At 53.8% G+C, this 14,466-nt stretch overlaps 1 protein-coding gene across 2 annotated transcripts in view; it reads right to left on the bottom strand.

Annotated features, from left to right (window-relative positions):
* Window positions 1-14,466, bottom strand: part of BMP7 (bone morphogenetic protein 7) — an 87,381-nt gene that overhangs the window by 48,743 nt on the left and 24,172 nt on the right. For both annotated transcript variants that reach the window (XM_006186158.3, XM_032461424.1), the window contains exon 2: window positions 6,059-6,251. In XM_006186158.3, coding sequence (XP_006186220.2) covers window positions 6,059-6,251 — 193 coding nt within the window. The remainder of the gene's footprint in view (window positions 1-6,058; window positions 6,252-14,466) is intronic.

Raw genomic sequence — 14,466 nt, forward strand, 5'->3', positions numbered from 1 at the left:
GGAAATCTGTACAAGCAAGAAGTACCAGGGTGTTGCTATGGCCAAGAACATGAGCCCTGGAATCTAAGAGACCAGAGTTCGAGTCCCACCTCTGCCACATTTGAGCTGTGTGATCTCAGGTAGGTTACTTCCCCTCTCTGAGCCAGTTTCCACACCTATAAAATGGGGATATCAAATCTTTACAGGATCAATTCCAAGGCACAAAATGAAAGTGAAGCGTGCACCAAATGATGAGAAGCCTCGAGCAGGGGGTGGGGATGGCAAAGACTTAGGAAGGGTCCAATGACCCGCCACCCTGGGGCCACCCCTCGGGCACAGGGACCACAGACGCTCTCCCAGTAAGACATCCTCGACACCGGGCACCTTCCCACTCGCTTCTGTGCATGGCATCCTCTGGGAGTTTGTCAGCAACACAGAAGCTCCGGCTGCATCCCAGCAAGCCTGCCTGACCCAGAGCCTGCGTTTTCACCTGATAGTGGGGGAGTTGTGTCACTAGGCTGAGCTGTTAAAGGGCAAGGATGCCCCTGGGCTCAGGCCAGGGAAGCTCTGGATGAAGCTTCCTTCTGGAGAGGAGGGAAGAGCTGCGGCAGGTGTGTATTCCTGGATGGTTGGGGGCACTGGCTCAGGAGACCGATGCACCTCCTCCACGCGGGGAGCTGGGAGCCCTGCACAGGGCTGGGGGTGTGGTGCTGGTGGGGCTGTGGGTTTCGGCGCCCCAACCTGGGCAGCACAGGCTCAGCGCTTGCCTCCGCCCTCAGTGCCGCGAGCTGCCTTGGGCTGGAGGGAACTGGCGAGCAGCCCCGCTGCCCCCTCCTCTGGTCCATCCCGGGGACATTCTCTCTTCCTCAGAGTGACTCAGGCTGCAGCTGATCCAATCTTGGCCCCAGAGACCACTCTGAGGTCAACCTCCTGGCAGCCAAAGTCCCTGAGACAGACCAAGGGACATTTTTCATCCAGCGGCCAACTTCATCCCAACCTCGGCAGCGACTGCCCACAAGCGGGTCCCGCTGGCCTGGCTGGCCTGCGGCCCCCAGGGTGTCTCACTGAGCAGCTGTGTCCCCTCCAGGTGCGGCAGCACTTGTGGGGAGGGAAGCTCAGATCTTCGAGAAGGAAGGGGAAGGGTGGGGCTGGAAGTTGCCCAATCTCAGTTCCTCGAATAAAACCCTTTAGCTTGCAGGACCCCCACCCAACACCCTCATCTTGAGCTGGAACCAGAGTTTGAGCCACTGGGGCAGAAGTGGGACCAGTTTCTGGAAGCCAAGCCTCAGCAGGTCAGCCCCAGGCCCTGGATTCAGAGAAGGAGGGTAAGACTCCAATCCCCGAGCCCCTCACCCCCAACTCCCAGCAAGGCCACTGGAGCCAAGGTCACCATCCCCAGACCTGCCTCTTGGCACCCACCCACCCCACGACCGCCCAGGGCGGCCCCGGCACGCCTCTGCGGCTGTTTGGGGCCTGCTGCAAGCGCAGCCCGAGGGCTGTGGAAGGCCTCCAGCTAGGCTCATTATCGGAATTTAATCTGGATTCCGAGAGATCAAGAGGACTCCGTGGAAAGTGGCCGCCACAGGGAGAGAGGCGCTGAGGCCGCCCCGAAGCCGGCTAATCCGCAGCACCCCCAGGGCTTTCCTGGAGCTCAGGCCGGGGCTCGCCGGAGAGCCAGGTGTCCCAGCTCTGCGCTCCGCATGGCTGGGCGGTCGGCCTCAGGGAGGCCACGGCTCCCTTCGCAGGGGGAGCAGGCGGCCACCCAGCAGGACGGTGGGGGCAGGCTCAGGACTCCTCAGTGATCAGATCAGACAAGGGCCTTCAGCTCGAAGAACACGTGTGGCACAGGCTGGGGAAATACAAACGAGCGCTCCAGCTTGAAGCAAGCTCCTCCATCCCCGTCAGAGACGGCATAATTAAGGACTTTAGCAAAGGGGGCAAAGACAGTACCGCAGCCCGAACCTGGAGCTCTCCATTCTCCTAAGGAGGCCTCTGCATTCCTGGCGACGAGGATGACGATGGTGAGGGTGGTGGTGATGGTGACAGTGATGGCGATGACACTAATGTCTGGTAAACCTTTACTGAGCGCTTGCTATGCTTTAAGTAACCATGTTAACTCCCTTTATCCTCACCACAACCCTGGGAGGTTGATCAGCTATTATTCCCATTGTACAGGGGAGGAAACTGAGGCTCTGAGGGGTTACTACTTCCCAAGGCCACACTGGTACGTAGCGTTGGGATTCGAATCCACACTCCACTAATAGCTAAGTTATCCTGGGGAATTACACAATAGGATCATTCGCTTCTGGATCCAAAAACAAAACAACCCACCCAGAAAAAAAAAATCAATAATTTTTTGGAAAAAAATGTTAACTTTTGCAGAATGAGGGCCCTGCTTCCCAGTTTCAAGTATAGAAAGGAAGTTTAGACATCTGAAGCAAGCAGCCCCTCCGTCCCCTCCCACTGCCTCTCGTTCCACTCCCGGCTCTACCTTCTGCTTTGCACCTGCCACGTCATCCTAGGTCGCCTCCTCTGCTTGACTGTCACCTCCCCAAGGGCAGGGACTGGGGTCGTATCATTTCCACCACTGCACAGCCCACAGCGGGTGCTCAAACATTTGAGGGACTCAGTCTCCCAGCAAAGCCCAAAGCCCCCTGAGGCGGGAACCCAACGCTGGGCTGAGCATCCTCAGCGATGGTCTGTGGCCACGCTGCTCATCGGGGCAGCCTGCCATGCTAGCCACAGAGCTGCTGACAGCTGCCCCACCGGTCCCTCTTCCAACCACAGTGACTCAGGCCTTCCCCACTCCCAGGGCCACTAGATCCACCGCGTGGATCTAAAGCAGGGTCGAGGAGGTGGCCCCTTCAAGCTGTGACGGAACCAGGTGCCCACGAAGTCAGCAGGTTGACACAGGCAGAGACGAGGAGCTGCCGGCAGCCGCTGGGGGGCCAAAGACTCGTGTTTCATCCAAGAGAGGGCCAAGGGGCTCACCCAACTCTGCACCAATGGCTCCCTTCTGTCCTTCCTACGACCTGTGCTCATCCGCACCTCAGGATGGTGGCCATTGTAGTTCCCCTGAGACGCTCTCCCCCATCCCATTTCGGATCCTTCTAGACGTTCAAATGTCCCCAGCTCAACAGGCCGTCAATGACCACCAACCACCTTATCAGGCCAGTGGCTCTACTGAGTTGCTAACTTGCTGATTGCCTGACTTCTTCACCTTGTTATGGGTTGATTGCATCTCCTAAAAAGATGTGCTTGAGCCCTACCTCTGAATTAGTAATTAAGGTCTTTCAGGATGTAATGAGTTAAGCAGTGAAGTCACGCCTGAGCAGGGCGGCCCCTAATCCAAGATGACCGGTCTCCTGATCAGAAGAGGGGAGAGGCGCACTGCGGAGACGCCACGAGAAGGCAGAGCCGTGTGACAACGGAGGCAGACGTGGGAGCCACGCAGCTGTGAGCCAGGAATGCAGGCAGTCCACAGCCACCAGCAGAAGCTGGAAGAGGCAGGAAGGACCCTCCCCTGTGGACTTCAGAGGCAGAGTGGCCCACTGACACCTTAATTTCAGACTTCTGGTCTCCAGTACCATGAGAAGCTATGTTTCTGTTGTTTCAAGCCATCCAGCGTGTGGTTGCCCTGAGAGGGGAGCCCCTAGGACATCCCTCAACGAAGTTTAGACTAGGTCGCTGCCCCGTGACGGGGCTGGTTTATCCCATAGTTCTGAGGCCAGCGCCAGGCACAGAGGTGCTCAGAATCGCTGGGCTCACTCGGCTCTCTCCAAGTGCAGTGGCCTCCTTACTCTCCCACCACCCGAAGAGGTGCCCAGCACACTCATCACTGAGTCTCTGCTGCTCTCCCCTGCCCCTGGAGTAGGGTGGTGCACACAGCAGGTGTGGGAACATGGGTGGGGTGCCCCTCGCATCAAAAGCAGCACCCAAGGATGCTCCAAGCCTAAAAGCAAGCTTCCATTTACAGGAAGGAGGGCCCGCATCAGCAGCATCCGAGCTGACCCCAAAGACCACCGGCCAGGGAGGGGGACTCATTCCTGGGTGGAGAACTTCAGCGAAGAGCGACACCATGACATCAGCTAACCCTTCCCGTCCTGCTCAGCCAAACCCACTTGGGGCAGCGACATTCCTGAGGTTAAACCTCCCGATGGCGGTCTGAGGCAGGTGTGGGGAGCTTGCTAGGAGGCCCGGGGTGTGAGCTGGGCTCGGCGTTTGCACAAGCAGGCCGACCGAGTGCTACTGAGGACGTGCCTCTGGGCACCTGCCTCGCCTCCAGTGAGTCAGCCTTCACGAGAAAAGTCAAACACACGCTCTTGTTCAAGAGTCCCGGGGGATCTGTCAGAGGACAGAGCAAACATATGTCAGCCCTGAGAATGAACTCAATGCTTCTTGTTAACAGCCTGGACCAGGGCCCAGCCCGCCAGGGTTAAGTGGGGCACCTAGTGCCTTTAGCAAGATTTGGAGGAGACTGCCAAGGATGCCTGCCGGCAGACTGCTGCCTCCCCCAAGCCACACCCACACTCCTTCCCTGGTACCAGCCCTCCGGGAGGCTCTGCCATCCCCTCTAGCAGGGGAGCAGTACAGGGCAGTGCGTTCAAGTGGGGGCTCTAACATGCAAATTTAACCCACACAGAGATGCCATTTGTCACCCACCAGACAGACGGACAAACACCAAGACAGTCTGACAAGAGCCCGTGCTGGGGAACACTTGGGGAGCCAGGCCTCCTCTGTGCGGCTGGTGGGAGTACAAACTGACATCACCTCCAAAAGCAGCTGAGCAAAATCTACCAGAGTTACTGATGTGTGCGCCCTTTGACCCCAAAGTTCTATTTCTAGAACTATATCCAACGAATAGGTGTGCACAACTGCTACCTGCCCCCACCGGCACGGTCTGTAATTTGGAAAAGTTGAGGGCCCACCGTGTGCACGCAGGAAACGGGTTAAACACTTAATAGCATAGCCTGCGTGACGGGAGACGTGTGGTGATTAAGAGGACGAGGATGCCCCCTGTGAAGTGACATGGAAAGATGGTCAAGGTTTTGTGACACAAGTGGATGCAGGAGAGACTATGTGATGAGACACCATTTGTGAAAATAGTTAAACACACAGGTGTTTTTGCTGATTTGAAAAAAGGCAAGAAACTGGGGGCAGAGGCAGCTAACGAAGGCAAAACACGGGAAACACTCAAGAAAAGTTTGGTTTTCTTAGTATTTAAGATGACCCCAAAGAGACAGTGCTTGCCAAACGAGGTGCTGACAGTCCCCATGTCCCTGGATGTGCTAATAGGTCCCCTTTCCAGCTGAAGGTGCTTGGACTGCCCATCAGAAAGGGGCACCCACACCACCCTTCTTCCATTAATTTCGAGGAATGGCATGGGGGGAGGGTTAAAAATACGGCAGCCCAAGATGTTCAAAAACCCACCCTCTGGGTAGTACCACCTTGGTCGCATCCACCTCGGGGCTGCAGAATGTCCTTGTTAGATGACATGCAGATGTTCCAGCTCATTCTTAGCCTTCTTACCTCTCAGAGGACTTTAAAACTAAACTAAAGGGTCTAAACTTAAGAAATTAAAAGTCTTATTACACAAGCTTTTGGTTCCTGACCTCAAGATTCTTGGAAGGCTAAGAATTCTGTGCTGTTTATTTTTGGTTTGGGGATTCTTATCCTAACGTCTTATTACTAGTGGCCACTCTCATTGGTTGCCAGACATCATGTGCTGGGTTTCAGGGATGAATGAGAGGGGTAGACGGTCAAAAAGATTCCTTCCTCTTCCTCACCCTCCTAAACACATGCCGACCCAGACCACCCCCAAGTGCACAGGGGGCTACACGCCCCCAGGCCCCCCTGGCCGTCCCCTGTTCCCAACTCCATCTGCTGATGGTGACAGCTTTATAACGTCATACACCATCCTGAGAAAAGGTACTGAGTCCAGGGCCTGGCACACGGTTGGTGCTCCCTGGAGGAAGCAGCCGTGACTCCCCCTGCCCCAACCTGGCCCCACCCTCCAGCTTCCATCTCCTGGTGGCTCAGGAGGCTCAGGACCCCTCCCCAGCACCAGCACAGCACCCACCTGCCCAGGTGCTCCTGCAGCACCTGGTAAACGCTGATCCGGAACGTCTCGTTGTGGAAGTGTTCCCGGATGTAGTCCTTGTAGATCCGAAATTCGGCGGCAGTCACGGCTTCCCCTTCTGGGATCTTGGAAAGGTCAAACCGGAACTCCCGGTGGTGGTAGCGCGGATGGAAGAACTCTTTGTCGTGCTCCACTGGGGAGGGAAGAAAGCACGCATCAGCGCCGAGGGCTCATTAGTAACTGGGAGGCCCTCTCCCAGCTCAGAGTCCAAGCATCTTGGCTAAGATAGAGACGTGCCCGTTGCCAGCGACCTGCCGCAGACCTAAGGGTCACAGCCCCAGAGCAACGAGTCTGCATCAGCCTGTGGGGAGGGCGGGGCGCTGACCAAGTCATCCCAGAGGCCCTGGACAAGCCTGGGTTCCAGGGGCTCAGGCCTGGGCTCAAATCCAGGCTCAGCCACCACCTAGCTGAGTGGGCCTGGACAAGGAACCAGGTAAGCTATCTGGACCTCAATCTCCTCGTCTGAAAAATGGGAATAAGTCCTCCTGCATGGGTTGCTGTGAGAGTTAAGAGATCTAATTCCCACAAATTGTTCAACCGCTGGTAGGGCTGGACAGCTGTGAGCTGAACTGGTAAACGGAACCCTCACTGTGCACATCCTGGGGCACCTCGGGCCAGCGGTGCTCAGCCCCGGCTGCATGTGAAAATCACCGTGGGAGCTCTGAAGGAAATACTGATGTCCTGGCTCCGTGGTGGGCTGGTAAATGTTTGATAACGGGCTCTCTGGGACCCGATGTGCAGTGTCTGCCAATTTCCATCTTGGCAGCTTTCAAGCTACCAAAGTGAGGTCACTGAGGACGGAGGTGGGCAGGCTGGCACACAGTGGGGTCCAGCACCCCGCTGCTCTCACCCCTCACGGAACCAAATGAATCAGTATCTTTGTGGAGGGGGCCCAGAAACTTGTACTTTTTAAAGCACCCCAGATGTTTCTAATAGCAGCCAGGGTTTACAAGCACAGCTTTAGACTATAAGCAGAGAAAGAGGTGAACGGCAGTGTCTTGTGGGGGAAGGGAGCTGGAAAATGACTTCAGGACAAAATAAGGCAAAGGGATGCAGCCCTTCTCTCTTACACTGGCAGTGATACTACGCTAAGATATTACACCCATTTCACAGATGATAGACACCAAGGTGGATATAAGTCCAAAGACAGTGTCTCTGGGAGTGAGCCATGGTTCCCAAGGATCATGCACCCTTTGGACCAAAACGGAGCAGCGATGAGGGCGAGCGTCATCAAAGGCTGCACAGATGCAGAATGGCCACGCTCAGGTGGGCTGGCAGCATCTGCAGATAACTTTCATCCCTAGGGAGACACAGCCCCATCTCTACCTCCTGCCTCACGGCTGGGGGGCCAGGGAGACAGGGAGAGAGAGTGGAACCACCTTGGCCAGAAGAGAGGAGAAACATGGCCAGTGCACTCCAGCTTTCTGAGCCCTGGAAGCTCTCAGGCTGGGTTAGGGCTGCCACGGGTACACGCAGGACGGGCATGCCTTTGGGGAAAGGGGTTCACAGCACTGGCAGCCCAAAGGCCCTTTTAAACCCAAAATCTGTTTCAAGCTTTAATAATAGTTCCAAAAGATATTGGAGGTGAGGGCAGGGGCCTCGAAGGATTATCCACTGGGCAGAAGAGGCAGGTGAAGTCCTCAAGGCCAGGGACCCTCCAGAAACCGTTCCACTGTCTCCCTGGATTGCACTGTCCTCCTCACACACATGCCCTTTGTACCCACGTGGGACACTTCTCTTCTGACTCGATTTATGAGAAAGGCTGAACTGGATGGCAAAGATTGGTGTTGGGGACATCACTGGTCCTTCACTTTGATTTATGGAAAAGATGAGGATGGAGGAGTCTATCATGGTGGCCTCTACCAAGTGATGCCCACTGGGGGTCAAGTGAGCCTCAGGAGGGACCCCAGGGTGAGGGGTCTCTGTCACTCTGGAAATGCCCCAGGCCAGTCCTTGGTCACCCTTCTGGCTCATTAAACCCTCGCGTCACCCTTGGAGGTAAGCACAATGCTACGCTGGGAAGGGATGCACCTGAGACCCAAGGGGTGTGGGGCGGCCTGCCCAGGGTCAGAGAGCTGGGACTCAGACCCAGATCCCCGCCAACACAAGGCTCAGCAAGGAGAGTCCCTCTGCTTGTCTGCAGAACCTTGTCACTGATGGCAACGTACGTGCAGTATGCCCCCAACCATGTGCCTGCAGCTCAGTGAATTGTCACAGTGAACCCACCCACTGAACCTTCTCCCAGATCAAGAAAGAACATCACTTGCGCCCTCTGCATCTCCCCCAACGTCTCCAACCAGAGCTTAGTTTTGCTTGGTTTTGAGCATGATGAGCAGGGGAAATCCAGTGTCTGTTCTTTCGTGCCGGGCTTCTTCCAGGCAGCAGCATTTTTGTGCTTCACCTGTGCGGCTGGGGACGTCCATCCATCCTCACTGCTGTATAATATTCCTTGTTTGATTACATAGCTCCCAGATCCATTCCACAGGGCATGGGCATTTGGGTAGTTTCCCATTTGGAGCTCTGAACACCCGGGCACCCAGAAGTGAGTTGTGTGTGTTCAGTGTCGCACTAGGAGTGTGCCAGGAGGAGCGGTGGAAGAAGACAAGTCTGTCCTGTGAAGCACCTGGGCACAGTCTGGGGACCACCCGTGGCCTCCTCTAGTGCTTTTATGCCCGGGACCCAGGGGTGGGGGCTGGGGTGAGGCAACAACTCCTCGAGAGAATCCCTGCACCCTCAGTGAGCAGGCAGCGTGGGCACCCCAGCACCCCATGGGTGAGCTTGCAGTGAACTCACTGAGCTGCCCCCCGGCCCCACCATCCCACCCGATCCAAGGTCACCAAAGACCACCCATAACCAAATGGAAAGGGCATCCTACAGTCGCCATCTTGCTGGACCTCCAGGTAGCAGCAGTCAACACCTGGCTCTTCCAGCCTTCGCGGACCTCGCCTTCCTGTGGCTCCTTCCCCGTGAACTCTTACTTGTCTCTCCTCACCCTCCGCCCCCATCATTCCGGCCACTCCCTGAAACACGCCCCTACGTGGAGCTCTGTGGGACATCAGAGCGCGGGGCATAAGCCAAGGCACCCTCCCCCATGCTGACAGGGGGCACAGATGAAGCCTCCCTTTCCAAAATCTTCCATTGTCGCCCAGCAGAGCCAAAGCCCCGAAGGCCAGAAAGAACCCCTGGGGTGCGATGCTTCGACATTCGGGAAAGAAGGTTGCTTTGTGCCTGTCAAGCAGGATGCCTGAGACTGAGCAAGACGTAACAAACCTCGGTCCCCCAGCTCCCAGAGCTGGGCCAGACCACACCTCACAACGGCTCCTGCAGGCAAACACGGCCATCAACCCGAGCAGAGAATGGGGATGTGGGCCCCCATGTGCAAGGGAAGATAGCTGAAGAACCCAGAAGTGCAAGTGCGTGTTTTACAGAGTGCATGCTCCCGACGGGTCCCGCAGAGAGCACCCCTCGCCACCATGTGATGCACCGGGGGAGGCAGGACTGAGCCCATTTTACCCACGAAGAAACTGAGCCTCAGGGAGGCCAGGTCACAAGTTAGGTGAGTGGCTGAGCTTCGACACCCACAGTCTTGACCCCTCCACTCCCTGGAGCCAGGTGGCCCGAGTTCAGATCTCAGCTGTGCCCCTTGTGGTCTTGGCCACGTTACTTAACCTGTGTGTGTCCCCTTCCTCCAGGGACGATCACATTGGCCCTTCCTCATGGAGTTGTTGGGAAGGTCACGGAGGCAACACCTACAACAGTGCCCGACAAATGGAAAGTAATTTGTGTCTGTCATCATTACAGGGCCTCCCAAACAATGAGCTATTAGAGTGACAGTGCAGAAGAAGTTAAGTGTGCATGTGGATATTTACATAGTTCCGCTATGATAACTTTATTTGAAAAAACTACAGTAGATCAAACGGAAAAGAAATGTTTGAGTAAGCATGATGTTAACACAGGTACACTGATATATAATCACATGTATAGTTTGTCGCAGCAGGTGTATATGTAACTTTTTTTTAACGTGTAAGATAAAACGTATCTTAACTGCTAAGCCAGTTAAGATGCCAGGGCTAGAAGGTTTCTTTTAAAAAAAAAAAGATAAATGGATAAAGTGTGTCACTAAATTTCTTGCAAACGTTTGCAGGCTCTTTGGGATGGCTTTCCGAGTGAAGTTCTTTCATTAATTATTTTAGAGCAATGAGAGGCATGAACTACGTACGCCATTATTCTATTCTTCCTGAAACCCATATAATCTTGTAATTTATCAAAGAAGTCATAAAACAAACAAACAAAAAGAGCAGTGACTAATTCAAAGTTCAAACCAAGTCCCAAATCTCACCTTCCCAAGGTTTCCATTTTATATGGAAACCCCTGGAATTCACACCATTTCAGTCTCAGGGGTCAAGATGGTTTAATAGCCACCACTAAAGCAGAAAATTATGTTGTTACACTTTGTTGTGAAATTACAGTAGATTACCCAAGACCCGAGTTTTAAATGTCTAGAGTGGATCTCTCCCTGTGCCCATCAAGAAGAGCTACCTAGGGAAACCCAGAGCCTAGGAACCCAGCATTTTCTCCCACTGCCCCTCTATATTCCAGAACACCACTGACTGAGAGAACGCACAGGCATTAACAAAGGACTTTCATCTTCAAAAGATTAAAAGGGCCCAAATCCCCAAGACCAAAAGATAAGTCCAAAGAAAACAGATTCTGGAAAAACCGTCCTGACAGCCAGCCAGCCCTGTGACTGTCCCCAAAGCCAACTCTAGTGTCGTCCTTTCACAGCAGCCTGAATTAAGAACCCCAAAGCTGGCCCTGGGAGGGGACGTTCTGGGCTAGAGGGTGTCAATAAAGGCAGAGGCAGGTGGAACAGGAGGCACCCACCTGGATATCTGCTCTCCTGACCCTCCGACATGTCAGGCAAGACCTCTGCCCCACAGACAGCTCAAGCCTGATCCCCAGGCGTCACCCAGCAGTGTCCTGCCTCTCTCAGCACCTGGGCTTCCTCCTCCCATTTACAGTCACATGAAATGTACAGGTGTGCCCCTCACTGAGTTAAGTGTCCTCTGCAAGAGCCGATTACGATAACCAAAGGCAGCTTGCAAAGGGCAGCAGGAATTTAAAGAGTACCTAAGTGAAGGTATTCAGAACCATGCTTTGTGGAACTGTATTTAAGACCCTAAAAATTAGGGGGCTGTACCCTCCAATACGCACATACTTATGTGTATACATAATACTACACAAAGATAAAGGCGTGCAGTACGTTCTTATACACATGAGAAAAGATACAGAAGATACAGTATTTCTCCTCCCTAGGGGACCTTTTTGTGCTGGGACACAGCCCCTGGTGATGTCACCAGTAGGTGCCATGTTTACCCATGGTGGCTCTTCCAGTCAAGCCAAATGGTCCCAAAGGAGATGACATCCTATCCCATGACCCCCTTGTCCAGAGTTGGGGGATGGGAGGGAACAAGCTCCAAGCTGAGCCAAACACAGGATTTCTTTTATTGTTACTGGCACCTGGTGGGAAAGAGCCCTGTTTTCTCCGCCTTGAACTCTAAGGATGTAAGGTGGCGCTCTGGGCAGCCACTCACCACCACTGCGCAAGCCGGTGGGTGAGGAAGAAGACTCCAGGCAGAGAGGACAGAGCTCAGAGCTGATCAGGGAAGACTTCTAGGTTGGATACCCTAGTCTGGCAGTCCCCACCCACCCTGAAGTTTGGAGTTTCAGTTCTAATTTGCGAGTCACATGGAGACCCTCCAAGTAAGTCTGCTTTAAGCTAATTAAAGTCAAGTTTCTATCCTGTGCAACCACGGCAGTGCAGCAAAACAATCATGAGCCCAATTACACACACACCCAGACATGGACGGGCAGGAAACACGCCCAGGTAATAGTGGGTATCTCCAGGTGACCTTCTGCCCTGAAAGTTACTTTCTTCAGACATGGATAATTTCCAAGTACAAGATGACCCCCTGACCGAGCTCTGTGGGATCAGGGGCAATGACTGTCTAGATTATGAACCTCCAGTGCCAGCACAGCCCGACGCTTAGTAGGGCTGCAAAAGTCTACTGGATTCAATATATCACTTCTCATGTAATTCCCTTCCAGCCTTTAAGTCAACTGTTTTATGGATAACACACATGCAGTAAAGCACATAGATCCTAAGTGTTCACGAAGTTCAATGAACTTTCTCGATGCACCCAGAGCAGGACACAGCCCATTCATTACTAGCACCACAGACATCCCCACAGGGCTCCCTCCCAAACACCAGCCCCCTGCTAATCCCCAAAGGTGACCGCCATCCGAACACCTGCCACTAGACTCACCGTGCCTGCCGGGTGTTCCCCCTTCTGCACCTGCTTCCTTCATTCATGCCCCCGTCTCCCTTGAAGCAGGACTGGAATGGACAGAAGTCAAAGATTGGTCAAAGGCAAACATTTGAAGAGAGGGAAACTGTGAAAGGCTGCCCAGTGCCAGCTTGGGATGCTAGCGGGCAGGCATGCCGGTGGTGGATACAGACGCAGGAGGAAGACACCACAGCTGAAGTCTGAGGGAAGAAAACACGTGTAGATGCACATAGACTAAACTCAAGGTGACCTGGGGGGAGTTCAAGTGGGACATCTGACTGGACAATTGAAAAGAGAATCTCTGGAACACAGGCAGGAATGTCCAGCTGGGAGCTGCTGAATCGGGTTATGGGTAGTTTTGTGGGTAGAACGCACCTACGATGAGAAAGATGAGCACAGACTCGGAGCACCACCGGGGGCCGCGCGGGAGACGGAGAGCACGGCCGCCGGAAGAACCCGGACCAGAGGGAGCAGGGTCAGAGACGGGCAAGAGAACATGACCAGGGGGCGGCCAGATTCAGATAAAGGGAAAGGGAGACCATTCACTGGATTGGGTCACCGGCTGCTCAGAGACCCCCAGGAAGCTGTCACAGTGGAGACAGCCACGCAGAAAAGACACTTGAGAGCAAGACCGTGGCCGGTTGCAGATGAGAGACATTTGCCTTGTCGAGGGTGGACTGTCGGCCCCTCCAAAGCTGTCTTCACGTCCTCCTCGAGATGCTCTCCTGGCCAGCTAGGAGGAGTTGGTAAACGGGGAGTAAACAAGTTAATCGCCCAGCAGCTCCTTCCAAAACATTATGGTTTTTAGAAAAAGCTTAGTTAACTTTCCAGGCCATGCAGTCCTCCCGCTGTCCCCGAGGCTGCCACAAAGTTTGCAGAGGGGACCAAACATTTTATAAGCAACGGGGCACTTTCCGAGTAAAAACTGCAAGTCCAGCATTAGAAGTCTGCTCCTCACTCAGAGTCTGGTTTCCCCGAGCTCAAACTGGACCACGGAGCCGCAGTTCTGGGCTGAGGATGGACCCCCAAACCCTCTTAATGAGAATAAGTCTCCGAGAACCAGCAGAACCAACCAAACTCCACAATACAGCCAGAAACTGGAATGGAGTTTCCCAAGACCCTTGACCTCTTAGGGTCCCACGGCCCAGGATCCGTCCTCCATCCCGATTTCACTCTGAAACTTTCAACCCAGGCCCCTTTCTGTCCTACGGGGATACAATTCATCCAGAAGATTCTGGCACAAGGGAGAATTCACCGGAGCTGACGTGACCAAGCCTGCTGTCACTAGGCGATTTACAGCCCTGCAGGATGTGAAATGGCTCTTCATTCACTGGAAGATTTACATGGCAAGATTAAGGAACATGAAAAGGCACGCCATAAATCGGGAGTTTTAGAAAACTGACAGGCACACCAACTGCTCTACCAGGAAAACGTTCTCTTAGTAACACAAGCGTTGATACACTAGGCTGCTCTCACAGGGGAAGGGAGGAGACAGTCCTGAACGCAGAGAAAAGGAACATCGCATAAACGTCTAAAATGATTTAAAAAAAAAAATGCTGCCAAGAAAATATTCCAGCGTCTTCTCGCCCCCACAGTACTCGTTCTACGAGGACTTCCTGATGCCCGGCTCTGGGTGAGGGAGCCCGCTGCTGTCTGGGGACAGGAGAGATGCTGAGAAAAGCAGCTGGATTGCAGCTCTGTCACCACCTACCCCCTGAGCTGGGTAATGGGTACCATTTTTTAATTTTTATTTTCAATTTTCAATTATTTACAAATAATGTAAAATTGACCATCTTAACCATTTTAAAGTGCACAGCTCGACAGTATTAACCCACTCACGTTGCTGTGTGACCAATCTCCAAGATGCTTCTAATCTTGCAAAACTGAAACTCTGGCGCCATCACACACAACTCTCTGTTCTGCACCCACCCCAGACCCTGGCATCCACCATTCTACTTTCTGTCTCTGTGAATTTGACTGCCCTGTGTACCTCATGTAAGT

Source organism: Camelus ferus, chromosome 19 (assembly GCF_009834535.1).
Source record: "Camelus ferus isolate YT-003-E chromosome 19, BCGSAC_Cfer_1.0, whole genome shotgun sequence".
In the NCBI taxonomy this organism is placed as follows: domain Eukaryota; kingdom Metazoa; phylum Chordata; class Mammalia; order Artiodactyla; family Camelidae; genus Camelus; species Camelus ferus.